The sequence below is a fragment of the Triticum aestivum genome, chromosome 7D, assembly GCF_018294505.1.
Source record: "Triticum aestivum cultivar Chinese Spring chromosome 7D, IWGSC CS RefSeq v2.1, whole genome shotgun sequence".
Classification (NCBI taxonomy): domain Eukaryota; kingdom Viridiplantae; phylum Streptophyta; class Magnoliopsida; order Poales; family Poaceae; genus Triticum; species Triticum aestivum.
The window spans coordinates 438,115,186-438,132,398 of record NC_057814.1 but is presented as its reverse complement, the minus strand read 5'-3'; the positions used below and the strand labels follow the sequence as shown (position 1 = coordinate 438,132,398).

General features: G+C 47.3%; 1 protein-coding gene across 1 annotated transcript; it reads right to left on the bottom strand.

The window, feature by feature from the left end:
• Window positions 1-8,686: 8,686 nt before the first annotated feature.
• Window positions 8,687-10,347, bottom strand: LOC123167836 (transcription factor MYB61). Its single transcript, XM_044585696.1, has 3 exons — window positions 9,941-10,347; window positions 9,711-9,840; window positions 8,687-9,639 (listed from the first exon to the last, which is right to left on the bottom strand). Exons 1-3 carry the CDS (start codon window positions 10,071-10,073, stop codon window positions 9,039-9,041), a joined length of 864 nt encoding a protein of 287 aa, XP_044441631.1. The 5' UTR covers window positions 10,074-10,347; the 3' UTR covers window positions 8,687-9,038.
• Window positions 10,348-17,213: the final 6,866 nt, after the last annotated feature.

Genomic DNA, 17,213 nt, shown 5'->3' with positions numbered 1-17,213 from the left:
ATGGCTTGGTTCTTTCCAAAAGACTGAAAATATCTTACTAGATAGTAATGTTTATACGTGTCGTGGACTATCAATCCTTACAATTAGATGAACAAATTTATCTGTTAAGAAAAAGTGATATTGGTAACTATGTGACATATGTGAAAATCCAAGTTGGCATAATGAAATATAGATGGACACAATCTTATCCATCTCTGTTTAGCTTGTCATAAAAATGCAATTATTTGCTAGCTAGCTATTTCTTTCACTGCCAATTTTCTTTGCTTTTATCTTATCATTTTTATAATATTACTTCTACATGCCAAGAGAATATGCAGTATATAAGTTTTACATGTACATCTTGCTGATGTTATATCATGCATTTATGTGCTTTAGTTTTTGTTTCCGCAAAGAATAAGACATATTTTAGTTGGTCCGAGTGTTTGCTCATGTGGTAGTTCCTAACTTCTCTAGTATTAAGAAACCAAAAGATGAATCTTCTGATACAAAGGTATGCCATTTTTTGTGATTTATGTTTTGTTCTTTAGTTGCTGAATTATTTTCTTGACTTATTGAAGGAGCAAAACAAAATAAAGATGGGAGTTGGAATCAAGAATGATGAAAAGAAGGATGCTGCGGTGAAAGAGAGAAAGGACGAACTGTCTTCTTCAAGACAAGCTTCACAAGAAAGCAAAGCAAGACCAGTCTCCACTGAAAATGCATGCTCCTCTCTCCAACACATATTTCCTGCAGTGTGCTAAAGAATACAAAGAAAGTGAGCCGACGGTTCTATAAATCTTTTGATCAACTTTTTTGTTTGTGATACTGCTGTATTTATCTTAAACAGGGGTTAGCATGTTCTTTCTATCTCTGGAACTAGAAGTTCGATGAAACTCTGATGTTGTGTCATATAAAACTGTAGTTCAGTTGGTATAAATTCGGCATTAATTTTATTGGCCCTTTGACCACTTGCTAATCTAAAACGTCATCCTCTTTGCATAGGCATGTTTCTCCCGAATCCCAACTGAAATAGTGTCTACAACATGTTTGTGTTCATATCTGTTTGTCCATCTAAAATCATTGAGGTATCTCAGAAGACTCATATTAGATCGATTTATTGAAACTGATGGTCGATTTGTTTGGGAGTAGAAACTATAGCGCAATGCACTTTTTTGATATTGAGTTGTTTCTTAAACACAGATCCTTGGGAGAGGAAGAGTTTCTATTGCGGGCAAGGTATCGGATCTTCAGGTGACCACACATTCATTCAAACCAGGTGACCCATACTTCCTTTTATCTCCCTTGCATTCTTGATTTGGCTCACCACAACTCCGACCCTCGCTAGCTCTTTTGGGTTCCTGTAGGTTCGTTGCGGGGCAGTGAAGAACTGAAATAGCTGAAGAGAACATCAGGAGGTGATGTTAGAAGCTTGCTTATGTGCTACCTGCTGTTGTGTTTCGAGGGAATTTGCATGTTCTCACTGAATGGAAAAAAGAGACACTATGGTGAGAGTTGACTAAATGTAGAGTTTTGAATCCTGTTACCATAGTAGTTTAAATATTCTTTACCTGAGCTAGTGATTAATCTGTGCTAAAGCTGCTCCGCATATAGTAAAAGATATTGTATTTTAATTGGAAAGTATATTTTCTTCAATGAACCAGTGACTGGTCAATCTTGAATTAGCTTCGAATATTTTGTTGAAGTTCATTGAACTACTTGTCTAAATCTTTATACCAACTATTATTGTTTTAGTATACACAGGAGAGTGGAAAGGGCGCCTCCCACCTGGCACCGCCCAACTCCCTCTCAGGCAGCGCCACCGGGTGACGCCCCAACCGCTAGTATATAGAAACATACTCCTACATACATAGCCTCACTGCATGCTCCAGGACTATGTATAGCATCACATAACAAAAAATGCATATTATTAGTACTATATATAGCAACATACTCCTCCATACACCTGACTGCATGTTCTAGGACCATATATAGCATCACTTAACTGAAAATGCATGTTCCAATACCATATATAGCAACATACTTCTCCATATATAGGCTCACTACATGTCCAGGATCAAATATAACATCACTTAACTGAAAATGCATGTTCCAGTACCACTGCACTGCAGTTAGTTCCATAGATCCAAATAGGAGGTAAATACACTGGAAGTCTTACTACTTGCGTGTGATGTTCTGTTTAGTACATAAACTTATAAAATACATGATTCCAGTCCTCCAACTAGCGCAGGCGTGCAAATACGGCCACAATTCACGTACACGAGCCTATAGGCTGCCTATACGGCACATGCGTGGCCTGGGCCCACTGTTAGCCACTGCATGTGTGCAAACCACCCAGCTACACATCTGTTCGTTACAAAAAAAGAGATGTACGTGCTATTATATCAGGCAAACAACAGTGGGTAAGTTCTTCTCACTGACTTGGACTTCCAAACTGAGCAAACTAACCATATTAGACTAGCACGAAAAAAATTAATTTCGAAATGACAAACATTTGGATCACCCTTGAAATGGCCACAAATTTGTAAATTTTTCAGACAAATCACCTTTGTTAGAATTCAAACAATTTTAAATTTTATAATCTTGATAAAAGAAAATATATTGCACAATGAGTGTGTGTAACTTCTTTCCAACTAATCAACAAAATATTTGTTTGAACTCGAATATTTTAAATTTAAAAATATAGATAAAAGAAATAAAGTTCAAAATGAATGTAGGTAAAATTTTCGGATAAATCAACAAAATATTTTTTTGAAATCAAATAATTTAAAATTTAAAAATCATTACAAAAGAAAATAGACTTCAGAATGGATGCGCATAAATTCTTTCCGACAAATCAACGAAATATTTGTATGAATTTGAATAATTTCAATTTAAAAAATAGATAAAGGGCAATATATATCAGAATGATTGTACATTTTTTTGGAGAAGGTAACGTTTTTTTTGAATTCCAATAATTTTAAATTTAAAAATCGACATAAAAGAATGTATAATTCAGAATAAATGTACGTAACTTATTTCAGACAAATCAATGAAATTTTGTTTGAATTCAAATAATATTAAATGTTAAAATCTCTGTAAAAGAAAATAGATTTCAAAATGAATGTACGTAAATTCTTTCGGACAAATGAATGGAATATTTATTTGAATTCTAATATTTTAAATTTTAAAATCTGGATTAAAGAAAATATAGTTCGGAGTGAATGTGCATAATTTTTCGGACAAATCAACGAGCACTTTCGCTTGTTGAGCACATGTACACCTATCAGATGTCCGCAGCTAGCTAGTACTCCCTCCGTTCTAAAATAGATGACTCAACTTTGTACTAAATTTAGTACAAAATTGAGTCATCTATTTTGGAACGAAGGGAGTAGCCTTTAATTCCAGCAAAAGAATTAAACAACACTAACTCGAATTGTTATGAAGTTAAAAAAAATAAGACTGTACTAGCTCGTAGGAATAGAAGTAATGATTTTTACAGCACATAAATTGAAGATACTTTTGGTTCCAAAACTCTAGATAAAATGTATGTTCCAGTTCACAAAAAAATAATTCTTATGTATTGTGCGTCATGTGTGAGCACACAACAGATTTTTAGTTTTCATTTATTCTTTTATTATTAACCTGAGCGAGTATTTGTTAAAGATATATTGTCAAAGATATTACAAAAATCTATTCCTGGTCGATTGGGCAGTGCGGTGTGCAGTATGCGTTGAGGCCACAGCTTCAAATCCCACGCCCGATTTATTTTTTTGCCAGTATGTGCAGTCATATGTTGTAATTAATAAAGTCCGAAGATGTTTCTAAAAAAACATCACATGCACCAGCCACTGACTGTGGCCCTATCATGCCACCCTGGTAACCAATACGCCTGTGTACGCAAAGTATGACCGTATTTGCACGCCCGTGCAAGTTTGATGACTGTTTTTTTTAACAGAAAGACAGCAGAGTGCTGATTTTCATTGATGAAGAAGAAGGTAAGGTACATGGTATAAGGGGGCCCAAGGAAAACAAAACTGGCATGGCTGGCATTAGCCCGCCCTGTATAAAAGTGATCTAGCAAACTCAAGGCGGCTCGAAGAAAGCTGACATCGGTGCGAGCCCAGCATGCTGCCAGGTCCTTGCCTCATCGATGATGCGGCCATCAACCTGCTCGGCGGAGGAGGAGACGTGGTTGAAAACTCTCGCGTTCTGCTCCTTCCAGATGCCCCATGACACAAACAAGCAAGAGGCCTTCCAAGTGGCCCGTCTCGCCCGCGGTAGCCCGGCAGTCTGTCGTCTGAATCAGAGCCGCAGTGAGCAGTCCGTGGGCATAGGCAGCGCAGTGAACGACATGCCCAATGAGGATGCGGTCCTCTCCCACACGTCCACAGTGAAGGGGCAGGCCGCAATCATGTGGTGGGATGTTTCTGGCGCGGCATGGCATAGCGAGCAGATCAGGTCGTGCTCGATCCTTCGCTTGGCCAAGTTATCCGCCGTCATAACCCTCCCTTGCAACAGTAGCCAGGCGAAACATTTAGCCCTGGGAGATGCTTTTGCCGTCCAGATTATGGCCTTATTGTTGGTTTGAATGCTGCCCTTACATTGCATCTTGTATGCAAAAGCTGCCGTGTATTGGCCGGACGCTGTCCACTTCCAGGCAATCCGATCTTCGACGTGTCATTGATGGTGCTGCTCGTAGCAGCCTCCCAGAGATCACATAGCCCGTGTAGAATCGTCAGCGTTGGGTTTGGCTTGAGCAGCGTCAGCCAATGGTTGTCAAGCATCGCCTCTCTGAAGGATAACCGTTTCCTGTTGCAGTGCTTGTACAGGTTGGGCCAGCGATCGGCCGGAGCTGTTGCCTGCAGCCAGTGCGAACGCCAGAACGACGCCGTTCACCCATCGCCGATGCAGATCGTTGACGAGGCACGGAATATAGCCTCCGCGTCGGGGTCGCTCGGCAGGATCAGATTACCCCAAGGCTGGTCTCTATCAGTCCATGTGAGCCAACACCAGCGGGCCTGTAAGGTGCTTCCCTGTCTCTGCAGGTCATTGATGCCCAGCCCTCCGAGCTCCCGAGGCCGACAAACATTGCTCCATCTTGCTAAGCATTTACCAGCCGGCGATACCTCGTCCGCTGCCCAAAGGAAGCCTCTACGCAGCCTATCCACCATCTTGATGAACCACTTTGGCGGCGCAATCGCCATTATCCGATAAATTGCCATTGTGTAGAGGGTGGTTCTAACCAGTTCAATTCTTCCGGGTAGTGCAATCAGCTTGGCCTTCCACCCTCTCAATCTCTTGGACAGACTGTCAAGGGCCGACTGTAGGTCCTCCCGTCATAGGCGCCCATCAGTCAGAGGCAAGCCAAGGTAGGTCACCGGGAAATTCCTAATGTCACGGTTAGAGTTTGATGACTGTAATCGTGTATTTTACAAGTTTGTACACCAAACTGACCGTCGCGTGCAAGTTCTAAGACTCCTGGTGTATTTACCTCTCCAAATAGCATAAATTAAGCTACAACATATAGCATCACTGAACCAATACAAACATAGCCTAAATTAAGCATACATAATTGCTCTGAACTAATTGAACTGAAAATAGCATCACTAACACTAACACCAACACAAACTGAAAATGCCCACACTAACTCACTAAACACCAACAGTAAGTTCATACAAAAGCTACCATCAGTGATTAAATTGGAACTAACAACCCTGCAATACAGATAGTTCAAACTACAATTATCACATCACTACTTCTAGCGTTTACAACACTACGGATTTAAATGAGCAACATATTGGCCGCATGAGCAAGGGAGAAAATAATCATGGGAACCTGCACAGTACTGGAACACATCCTTTCTTTTGCTTAAGAATTCCCACTTGGCAGCTCTGGCAGGGTCAGGCGAATGATGCTGCTTGAGCGCCCACCCAGCGATCTGCCCAGACCTCTTCTTATCCATCTCAAGCTTTTCTTCAGAGGTGGCCGAATAAAAATTCTCTGCCCCAGGAGGACTCGGCTCCTCTCCTCCTTGATACATGCCAACCGAAGAAGCTCTTCTTCAACTTCTAGCTCCTTAAGAGTCCACTCATGGCAGATGCACGTGAAGCGCCGCGCTCTACCGCTCTCATGCTGGCAGCTCGCCATCCACATGGCCATTGACACGAGGATGCCGTGTGGCCTTTCTTTCTTCCACTTCCACTACCACGCCCCGCTTTGCTCCAAGTTCATCGACCACAGCCACTCCCGGTAATGCTCCAGCTCGTGGTCCTGCTCACCGGTGCCCTGACGGAGGAAAACTAAGCATGGAGATACTGACTATAGAGGAACCCGATCCATGGCAGCTTGAGAGGGGACTGTGGTGAGTCTGAGGGTTGATTGAGAAGTGAGGCATCGATGAGTGATAAGTGAGGGGAGCCTTGCCCGGGAAGGCCTGATGACAAGTGGACCCCGCAGTCAACATGCCGTCCCAGGGGAGAATTGATTTTAACCCCCCCCCTGTGCGATGCACTTTTATCTTTTACCCCTTTGTTCGTTGGCCTTGCTCTGAGCCCCCCCGCTGCGACATGTCTTCTGCTGACTGCCCCCTTTGCGCTATTATCCTATCAGTTTAGCTGCTAATGAAAACAAAACTGGTCTTACATCAACTAAAACTCATGCATACATCAACTAAAACAAGGGAATATGATGTTGCCTTTTCAGATTCATCACACCCCTTTGCACATCCAATCCCTCCCACTCAAATCCTCATGTCAATCTCCCTCGGTACCTAGGGTTGGGTTTCTACCATAGGAACCTGACAAAATCCATGGAAAAGGAAAAGGAAAAGGGAGAAGCTTGTCTTACCTTGGGGCAGCAATGGAGGCGGAGGATGAGGAGGAAACGCGGCATAGCAGCAAGGGCGACGGACGGCAGGTCTAGAGCGAACTGACGGCTGGTCGCTAGGTCTCGTGCGAGCGAACTCGCAGCGGCTCTGTCTCGTGTTGGGTTTATTTTATCTGGCATGTTGGGTCCTGAGGGCAGTTTAGTAAAATTGAAATATTATAAGACCAATTTTGTTTTCATTAGCAGCTAACTAAGAGGATAACAACGCAAAGGGGGCAATCAGCGAAAGATATGTCGCAACCGGGGGGGGGGGGGGGGCTTAGAGCAAGGCGAACGAACAAAGGGGTAAAAGATAGAAGTGCAACGCACAGGGGGGGTTAAAATCAATTCTCCCCTTCCCGGGGGTTAATCCCCATTAGTTTTTTAAGTAAACTCCCCATTAGTTTAGACCCCCTCTTCAGCGCCTTTAACACGTGTTAGCAGACTGGCACTCGCATGCTGGCGTAGCAGGCATCGACCCAAAAATTAGCTTTCTCGCTCACACCGCGTTGCAAGGATCTCTCAAGCACTCTTGCACATTTTCTAAAAAAGGGTACGCTCGCATGCCAGTTGCTGTTGTTGCTCTCCTGGTTGACGAAAAAAATCAAATTACTGAAAAAATAGTTTCTAAAATTTGAAAATGGTGAAATAAAAAATGTTCTCGAATTAGAGCTCATGAGTTCAAAAAATGCTCATGAATTTTAAAATATTCTTTTTTTAAAAGTCATGAATTTGTAAAAAAATATCATGATTTCCAAAAAAGAAGCTTGAATTTGTAAAAAGATCACGAATTTGGAGAAAAAATTCATGAATTTTAAAAATTTGCAATATTTGAAAAATGATCCTGAATTTAATAATTGTGATGAATTTGAAAAAAGTTAATGTATTTAAAAATCATGAATTTGAAAAATGATCCTGAATTTTAAAAAGTTAATGTATTTAAAAATCATGAATTTGAAAATTGTTCACAAATTTGGAAAATGTTCCGGAATTTGAAAAACTATTTGAAAAGTGTTCACAGATCTGAAAAGTTTCACGAATTAAGAAAAGGAAAGGAAATAAATATACAAAAACAAATAAAAGTAAAAACCGACAGGAAGATTGATAAAACCGGTTGGATGTTTCACAAAACCGGTTGGGATCTTCTACAAGCGGGATAACTAGATGGCCGACCCATTAGCAACGACCATGGTCAGGCGGGTGTGCGCGTTAGCGCTGTCAAATAGGATTTGTGGCTAGTTAGTTTCAGGGTTTCCTTGCTTAATTACAGTCACGGACGATAAATAGGAGAAATGGAACTAGATAAAACCATCTTCCATGCAATTGTTCCAACAACGGACCAGACCTTGAAGTAATGGACAAACCAAGAAACGACGTGGTGAAGACCCCTCCTCGTTTTGAAATAGAATAATAAGGGGTCCAAAATAAAGCCATGTATATTCCAAGCCTCCTAGGTCAATAGAGTACCAATCCAACCAGTTGCCCTCCGTCCCATGATATAGCTTGCTAAAATGTCCCTTTTTTTTAACAATCACCGAGGGGTGAGGGTCCCCGTCTGAATATATTAATCAAATGCCTAAGGGGCGCATTACATTATAGATTACAGGAAGAGAAAGATATAGGACCAAGACACGGCCGCCTTTCTAACGGAGTCCTTAAATCTAAGGACCCAAAGAGTAAAGTCCGAAACGATGTTTCGAAGAGTATCACAAGGGGAGTGTAGCTCATTGCGGAAAACACAAGCATTTCTGGAGTCCCACTCCTTCCAAGGATGGCAAAGACGACGCTAGGCCAAATGTTAACGTCGAGGCCGACCGGCGAGTGCAGCCACTATAATATAGGATGAAGGGAATATTATTTATGCACTCTTTATTTAACAACCACCATTTCCTGTCATTTACATGTGTGGCGAAACACTTCTGATTTCATTACCACACGACGAATTATGCTCAGCTCAACACAAACAAGTATATATCAATATATCACTAGTAGCAGCAGCAGCAGCTAATACTGCAATGTGTAGTAAAATGTAGAAGTATCTTGTTTCTCAGCCTCAGGCTAAGCCAGTATCCATCCATCGATATCCTTGTCTTGCCTGTACATATCAATTTATAATCTTTCATGCAATGATGTAGTAGTGTTGCAGTTTTCAGTTCACTGGCCTTTTGATTGGATTAGTTGATTTATACGTACTATTAGCACCAGTTGCTTAACCCATGGACGTCGTCGAACTGCACCGCGTCGTCGTCGACCATGCCGCTGTCGTAGACGCACTGCCCCTGTAGGGCGCCGTCAAAGTAGTCAGACCACCTGAGCTCGCCCAGAGCGCCGGCATATTGGTCGACGTGTCCGGAGATGGTGTCGGTCGGTCCGAGCTCCAGCCACGGCAGGGTGGTGCCAACGTCAGTTGCGGTCAACGTGCTGGAGCTCGACACGGACGGGAAGGTGCCGCAGTGCTGCTGCAGCATGTGGCCTTCCTGAAGGATCGGTACCTGGTAGGATTCGGGCACCCCGTTGCCGGCGACACCGCCGACGGGCCAGTCCAGCGGCATCTTCAGGCTATCCAGCATTTTCACCACCTGGTCCTGGGCCAGCGCCGCCGTCATCGTTGGGACGAGCTCGGCATCGCTGAAGACCGGTCGGCACGCGGTGGGCGACGTGGTGGCCTCGGCCAGCGGCTTGTGGGTGGCGGGGTCGATGCCGCGCTCCCTCAGCTTCTTCTTGATGTACGAGTTCCAGAAGTTCTTGACTTCGTTGTCCGTCCGGCCGGGCAGCTGGGCTGCAATCTGTGACCACCTGAAAAATGCATACAGTTGGATGTCAATGTAATTCGATGAATTGGAAGCCAGGTAAGGCGACGTACGTACTTGTTTCCTATCATGGAATGGAGGTGTATGATGAGGTCCTCCTCCTCCTGCGAGAATGTGCCCCGCTTGAGATCTGGCCTCAGGTAGTTTATCCACCTCAGCCTGCAGCTCTTGCCACACCTCTCAAGTCCTAATTAATTCAACAAGTTGCTATCAGTTAGTTGTTCTTCATTTCCGAAACTGCTAGGTAGCACAATGCAGCACACGCATACGCATACGGTCATACATACCTGCAAGCTTAGGAACGGAGCTCCAGCAGCCGTGGCCGTACATGGCAATGTGGTTCATGAGCTTCTCGTCCTCCTCCGGGGACCAGAGCCCTCTCCTCAGCCTCTTCTTGTAGCAGCACGACTGCTTCGCCATGGCCGGTCGGCAGTGGGCACTAAGACGCCGCGAGGATATATGGAAAACAAACGGCTGGACAAGGATAGAGACAGGATGGTGGCAGCGAGGAGAGGGAGAGGCGGAGGTATAAAGAGGAAGAGAGGGGGCGCAGGGGGCGGGAGGGAAGAGGCCGGGCGGTCGCTCTCAGGTAGGTGTGCATCGTGCGAGAGTGCCCTGCCTGACCCGGGAGCCCTCGTCTCCTCCATCTGATCCCCTACCTTTGCCGCTGGCTGCATGCACACGCACAGTTGCGCAGGACTTTGCTAGCTGTGCAGTGGTAGCTCAAGTCCCCCCGGGCGCCCGGGAAATAAAGGTGTAGGTCATGCATGGCTCATGGATCACGATAAGGCAATCTTCACCGGTGCATGCTCATAGGCCTCACAGCTGTGGTGGGGCAGTTGACCACTTTTCTTCTTCTCTTTCTCTCTTTGCCCTCTTTCATGCCTCCTACTCCCTTCGTTCCAAAATAGATGACTCAATTTTATATTAACTTTAGTACAAATTTGTACAAAGTTGGGTCATCTATTTAAAAACGGAGAGAGTAGTAGCTTGCTAGTTTCTTTTTGCCTAATTTCTGTTGCTTTTTTTTTTGCCAAAAGCCCTAAGCCATTAAGGGGGCGCCGCTACGCGTCGGCCGGCGAATGTATTGGAAACATCAGCCGCATGGAGCTCCGTACGATCTGCGCCCTGACAGCCGTCGGATCTAACCATCGCGCGTGCGTGACCACCTTTTACTTCCTGCAACAACCCCTTTGTTTCAGAAACAGATTCCCCTGTCCGCCTTCCTGACACAGCTGCACCCAGCGCGGCGCCAGCCCCCACCACCGAAAAAATCGCTGCCGCCGACGCGCGCGCGCGGGGGGGGGGGGGGGGTGTTCCTGGAACCGGAGCTATGTTTCAGAAACATGCATCACATTGCAATATTTGACCACTCACTCTCTAACGTCGGGCGCTCCCCAGGCGCTGCAACTCGGGCTATGTTTCTGAAACAAGACCCTTGTTGCAGAAAAAAAACCTTCACAACTGAAACATTTCTTTTCTTTCTGAAACAAAAGACATGTTGCAGAAATCTTTTGAAACAAGATCCCAGTTGCAGAAAAAATAACCTTCACCACCGAATCATTTTTTCTTTCTTTCTGAAACTAGTCCTGTGTTGCAGAAACCTACTGAAACAAGACCCTAATTGCAAGAAAAAGAAAAAGACTGCCCGCGCGGGATCCTGCAACTTTAAGTTTACCATAAGCTATGAGCTTTAGAGAAAATCACAGGGAATCCTACGGAAACTATGAGCTCCAGAAATCCAGAAATAATACAAGGGATCCTGCAGCTTCAAGTCCCCTTGCATGACATTACCAGTGCAGAAATTATGTAAAAAATGCAGATCCAAATCCTGCAACCTAACTACACCGGCGACCTACAACGCCGCCGAACTACCTACACAGGCGACCACTCTCCAACAAACCAGCCGTCCCCCTCCTAGTCGCACCATCCTTGTCATCTCGCTGGTATGGATCAAGCTGCCCCGGGGAGAACCTCCATGAACACCTACAGAATCGCCAGAAATGCGGGGAAAGGGGAGGGGGGTCTCAGATCCATACCTGCTGGAGTCGACGTCGGCCACCGACGAACCCCTCGCTGTCGCCAGCACTAAATAGGCCCCGTCGCCCAACGCCCAACGCCCTATGCCATTAGCCCCGCCGCCCTCCCAAATCCGGAAGCGTCACCCTCCCAGTCAACGGAGCTGCCAGTTGCAAGAATGTTGGTTCTGAAACAAAGGCTCTGTTTCAGAAAACGGACACGCGTGACTCGAAAGCCGGGACGCTCTCGTCCATCTGATCACAAACGATCCGATGGACGCGGCGCGTGTGGTCGGTCGGGTGAAGGTAAGCTTTTCCCTTCTTACAAACCCATCTATACCAAAAAAAACATTACATTCAAATCCTTAAGCGTGTCGAAGTCTTCTTCCTCCTTCATTTATCGGTGGCGGCACATGAGCATAGCTTGATGGCGCCTGGCCTCTGCCTTAGCGGAGCAAACTTAGAAGCAACGGCAGGAATGTCGTCGATGCAAACTAGAAGATGTCGGTGGCTGTGATCAGCGAAGCAAATCACGGCCCCGAAGAAGAAAACGCTGATAAGGGCCTGCAATAACTTCGAAGACCCTGAAAGCCGGCCGAATCTAGAAGGACCCACCAGAAACAGAAACGGGACGAATCACGAAAAACCCACCGGAGACACGACTCCACACCCTCCGCCGGCGATAAGCACACTAAGGGACAGTGTGGCGGAGCCAGCTCACAAGTAGAGCCTAGGCATGGGTAATAAGGCCCCGGATGACATCCATTTTCCCATAAAAATTACTAACCACTTTCTAATTTATTCTTGTAGTTGCAACGGTGGTTGCTGGATAGAGCCCTCCGGACGGTGGTTCTGCCACTGCCAAGGGAACGGTGAAAGAGCAGAGAGAACATTATTCGTACATTGAAACGGCATTGCCGCCTTGAAGCCCCAAACCAAACTCAAAGACTCCATAAGAAAACCTATACAAAAATCACCCATGCCGTTGCATGACAGGTGTGGATGCAATGCCGACCTCGCCATCGTCCATGACCATGCACCGACTTTCAATTCTTCGATAACCTTCACTCGAGCATACATCTTATTCACTGTCCCGCAGCAGCCCTCCAACTCCTCCACAAGCAGACCGCACCTAATCAGGACCTCTCCGTCATCGTGTTCGCCGCCGCCATGCGGGCTTTGCCCAACAACATGTCCATGGTGGCGGAGAGACAGGGAGTAGATGGGACGGCGGCTTGGGCTTCGTTTGCCTTCGTCTCAGAAAACGTTGATTATCCTTGTCGTAAACCTAGAGTTATTTCTGTCGCTTCGTTAACTCAACATGGCATGTGGCAAACATTGCGTGTCAATCTAGGTACGAGTAAAATATAGCCACTCAACATTGTTCAATTGAATAAAGCTACTTCGTCATCCTCACGGAAGGAGGAACACATGTTCAATAACATATACTTCTCCGTCCTATAATATAAGTTGTTTCTATAAGCTGTTTTAACTTACAAAAACATCTATATTATGGGACCAAGAAAGTATAAAATATATGTCTTCTAATTTTCAGGTGAGTGTGGTACCATAAACAATTTTCCTTTATTTACCTTGCACGTACCATTTCCTTCCTTTCATCATTCGTCGAATAAGCGGGGAACATTTGTGGATAAGTAGGGCAACTAGCCTCCAAGTATTTCTTTTTTGAGAAAAATGTTTTTTCTTTCTAACAACAAGTGCAAATTGATCGTCCTCATCCATGTGATTTAGGAGGTCGGAGCTTGGTTTTTTTCTATAACTTTTCGGGCAAAATTATCGACCTTCTATCGGCCCCTGGAGAATACGATTGGCCGAGAAGGGACCATGCATCAACATGCATGCACGCTCTTGTGGTTCCGTGTCTTCTGAACCGACATTCACTTTGCTTTAACTACACTACTCTCCATATTTCTCTTCCTCCCGGGGAAAAGATGGATCATTCAACCTAGTCCCCCTCGACATATGTAACATCTGTGTCAACATGTCATCTGAGCAGATTTCATAAAGCTAATTAATAAAATCACCAGGGCAATGGACGCAGCAAGAATCTCATGCATGCATGATAAGGACAAGGGAAAAAAAGTGGATTGGATAGTTCACTAGATGGGACTGGGCCGGGCGGCTACTCTTATTAGTACAGACTAGAGACCACAGGTCACTGTTCATGCATGCAAGTGTGGCCGTGTGAACCGTGAGCGCTTCTGCTTGTAACGGGGAGTATCGTATACTATATACTACTAGTATCATGATACTAGTGTATAATAGTACTACTTCCGTAATGTATAGTATCATAAGTTAGTAAAATATGTTGCCTTATTAATTGTGATGCATGACACAAAGTAGTACCATGATATGATACCACATCATTTCTTTTCTCATTTATTTGTGTGCCACATCATAAGAAAAGTCTAATTGGTATGTATGATACCATTTATGATACTCCCGTTACGACTAGCCTTAGAGCATCTTCACTCGTTCGTCATCCCAACGCACCCGGTGATTGCGTTTTGGCCCATGCGCCGGCGGTTTTTCGCCCTGGGGGCGATCCAGTTCCCAGCCGCGGCCCCATGTTTCGGCCTCAAGACGCACATAAATTCAAACTTGTCTTTCCCGCTGCCGAAAAAACGCCACAAGTTCGGCGATCAAAGACGACCTGCCACAGTTCGGCGATCAAACATACAGGAAAGTTTGGCGTTCAAAAGGAAGGACACATAGACAAAGGAATGCATCCAATGACGGGCTCCTCCGGCGTGGGACTGGCCGGCGTCGGTGTGGCTTCTGTCCTCGGGTTGGTCGGCGTCGCGTGGCTTTTGTGCTGGGCGTCGGCGTGGCTTATGTGTTGGGCATCGGCGCGGCTTCATCACTCGGGTTGGGCGTCGGGGTGGGCGTCGGCGTCGGCGTTGGGGTCGGCGTGTGTGTAGGCATTGGGGTCGGCGCGGGCGTAGGCGCGGTGGTGGAAGGCTTCTGGTTCAAGATGAGGCCGCGCTCCGCCAGGTACCATGCCTTGACCTGCTCGTCGATCGTCAACATGTCCGCCCACATCAAGAAGGCCAGGTCGGTGTTCCTCTTCTTCGCGACGACGTTGGTCCGGAGTAGGTCGAGCTTGACGGCGCTGGTCGTCATCAACGCCGACCACCGCGCGTCGGATTTCTCCTCCCTCCTTGTGGCGTTGCTCTTGGCGTCGGCGATGTAGTGCTCGATTGATGATTGCAGCCGCTCGGCAGCCGGTGCCGCGTCTCTCGCCATCTTGGCTCTTTTGTTGCCATCAGGGTGCCCATCCGCCGCGCCCCGGGCGGGCGCGTCCGGCTTGTAGGTCTCCTTGGACTTTGGCGAGGGTGAGCCGAACATCCCTCCACTTCTCGCACGACTCGATCCGGGAGAACACGTGAAGGAACTTGAACTCTTGGTCGCTGTTGTCCTGGCGGTACATGGTGAACATCTGAACCATCTGCGCAGCCGAAGAACAAATGTCGGCGACGTACACGGCGAAAGAAGCAAGCCGGCGGCGGGACATACCTGACCCTCGATGTTGGCGCCGCTTTCCGGGCAAGCCGCGATCGACGATCCCATGCCATTTGTTGCAGGCCGTCTGGATGATCACCCAATGGTTCGCCATGGCCTTTGCGCCGCGCTGCATGTGGATGGTGGTGAAGTAGCGGTCGACAAGCTTGCGCTCATCGAACGCCGACTTGATACGCGTCCAGTACGTGTCGGCATTCTGGTTCGCGCCAGTGACCGGGTTCATGCTGACGGTCTTCCATGCTTCAGCGAGGCACTCGTCTTCTTTGGACGTCCACTTGACGCGCGGCTCGCCCGTCCTGGCATTGGCCCCCTGCTTCTTCTTTTTCCCTTTCCTCGTCGGCGCCGGCGCCGACTCCATCTCCTCCTCCTCCTCCTCGGCGTCGTCGACCTCGTCCTTCATGTCGACGGCTATGTCCATTGTGTCGTATTGCGCGTGGAACCCGGGGTAGGAAGCAACAACGACCGAGCCGCTCGTGATGATCTCCTCCATGTCGGTGTCGGTCGCGTCGGGGTTGCCAAAATGTGTCGCCGAGGCTTGCGAGAAGGGTAGGGCGCCATGACATAGAGGTGGCATCGGCGAGGCTGTGTACGCCGGCGGTGAGTAGTTGTACGGGGGGTACTGGACGCCGGCGAACGCAAGCGAGGGAGTGCGCTGGTCGTGATTCAGGCTAGAGGGTGAGGCACGTGGCGGCGCGCCATGTGGGAAGGTGATGTTCGGGTTGAACCCACCATGCGTGTCACCGTCGGAGTAGCCAGGTGAGGATGCGTACCCCAGGGCGGCGACAGCGGCGAGAAGTTGGCCGGCGACACGACACTCTGTTGGCTCCATGCAGCTTGCGGGTAGTGGCCGCCGGGCGGATTCATCATCCCCGCGCGAGACACCTAAGCCTGCTCCGCCGCCGCCGCCAACGCGGCCACATCCCTGGCCTTCTTGGCATTGAGCCTGTTCCGTCGGTCGGTGGTGACAGCCTCCCAGCACTGAACCTCCGCCCTCCACTCGGCGTTGGACATGCCCGGTGGTTTTGCCATCGGCGACCTCGGCTTCCTCTGCTTCGGCTGGGTGGTATCGGCAGCGGCCGCGGAGCAAGGGGCCGAATACTTCTTTGGCGGCATTGTGGGATGGCGGCCGGATGGCGAGGAGCGGGAGGAGAATGGCGGGAGTGGCGGGGAAGAAGGGGGGAAGCAATGAGAAAATGGAGGAAAAGGAGGAACGGCGGGAAAAGGCTTGTCTATCGCCGACAGAGTGGACCCACGCGCCTTTTCGCTTCTGCCGGCGCCCCAGGCGCCCCCGGGGGGCTGGGTTCGGCTCGTGTTCGCCGGCTGCTATTTCGGCCCAAACCGGTGAAAAACAAGGACCCGAGGACGCGACTGGGCCGATTTTTCGCCGCCGACGCTAAAAAAGGCGTCATGTGGGGCCTGTTGGGGAGGCGAGTGGAGATGCTCTTAGAAGCAACCATGGTACCTGCAGGCAATCCAATCAAAGCGTATCTTTGCTTTTCTAGCCTTCTAGTGACACGAGGTTAGGATATCTCCAACCCCGTCCATCATAACAGGCATGCAAAACGTTCACAGTCATGTCCGGAAGGTCGACGAACAACGCTAGTGACACCGACTATTCAGTCTGATGCATCAAATAAAAGATAACATGTCCATTTTGTTTTTTTAACACAGTACAGACGCAAGCGCTCATACATACGTGCATGCACTCACTCCTATGAACGCACACACGTACACCCTACCCATATGAGCACCTTGAGAGATTGAGCCGGCATATTATCTCTAGATTTGTGAAGTCACCGCAGGCGCCTTGTCGTCCACGGGAACGTCTCCTCCCACTGAAATCACATCATCGGAAATCCTAAAATAAATCCAGGAATAATGCGAGCATTAGGACTTCAAACCTGGAAGGGGTTGGGGATACCACTATCCATTTTGTTAATAGTACTTTTTTTACATAGCAAAATTGAATGACCCTAATCTACTCTTCGTTGGCCGTGGG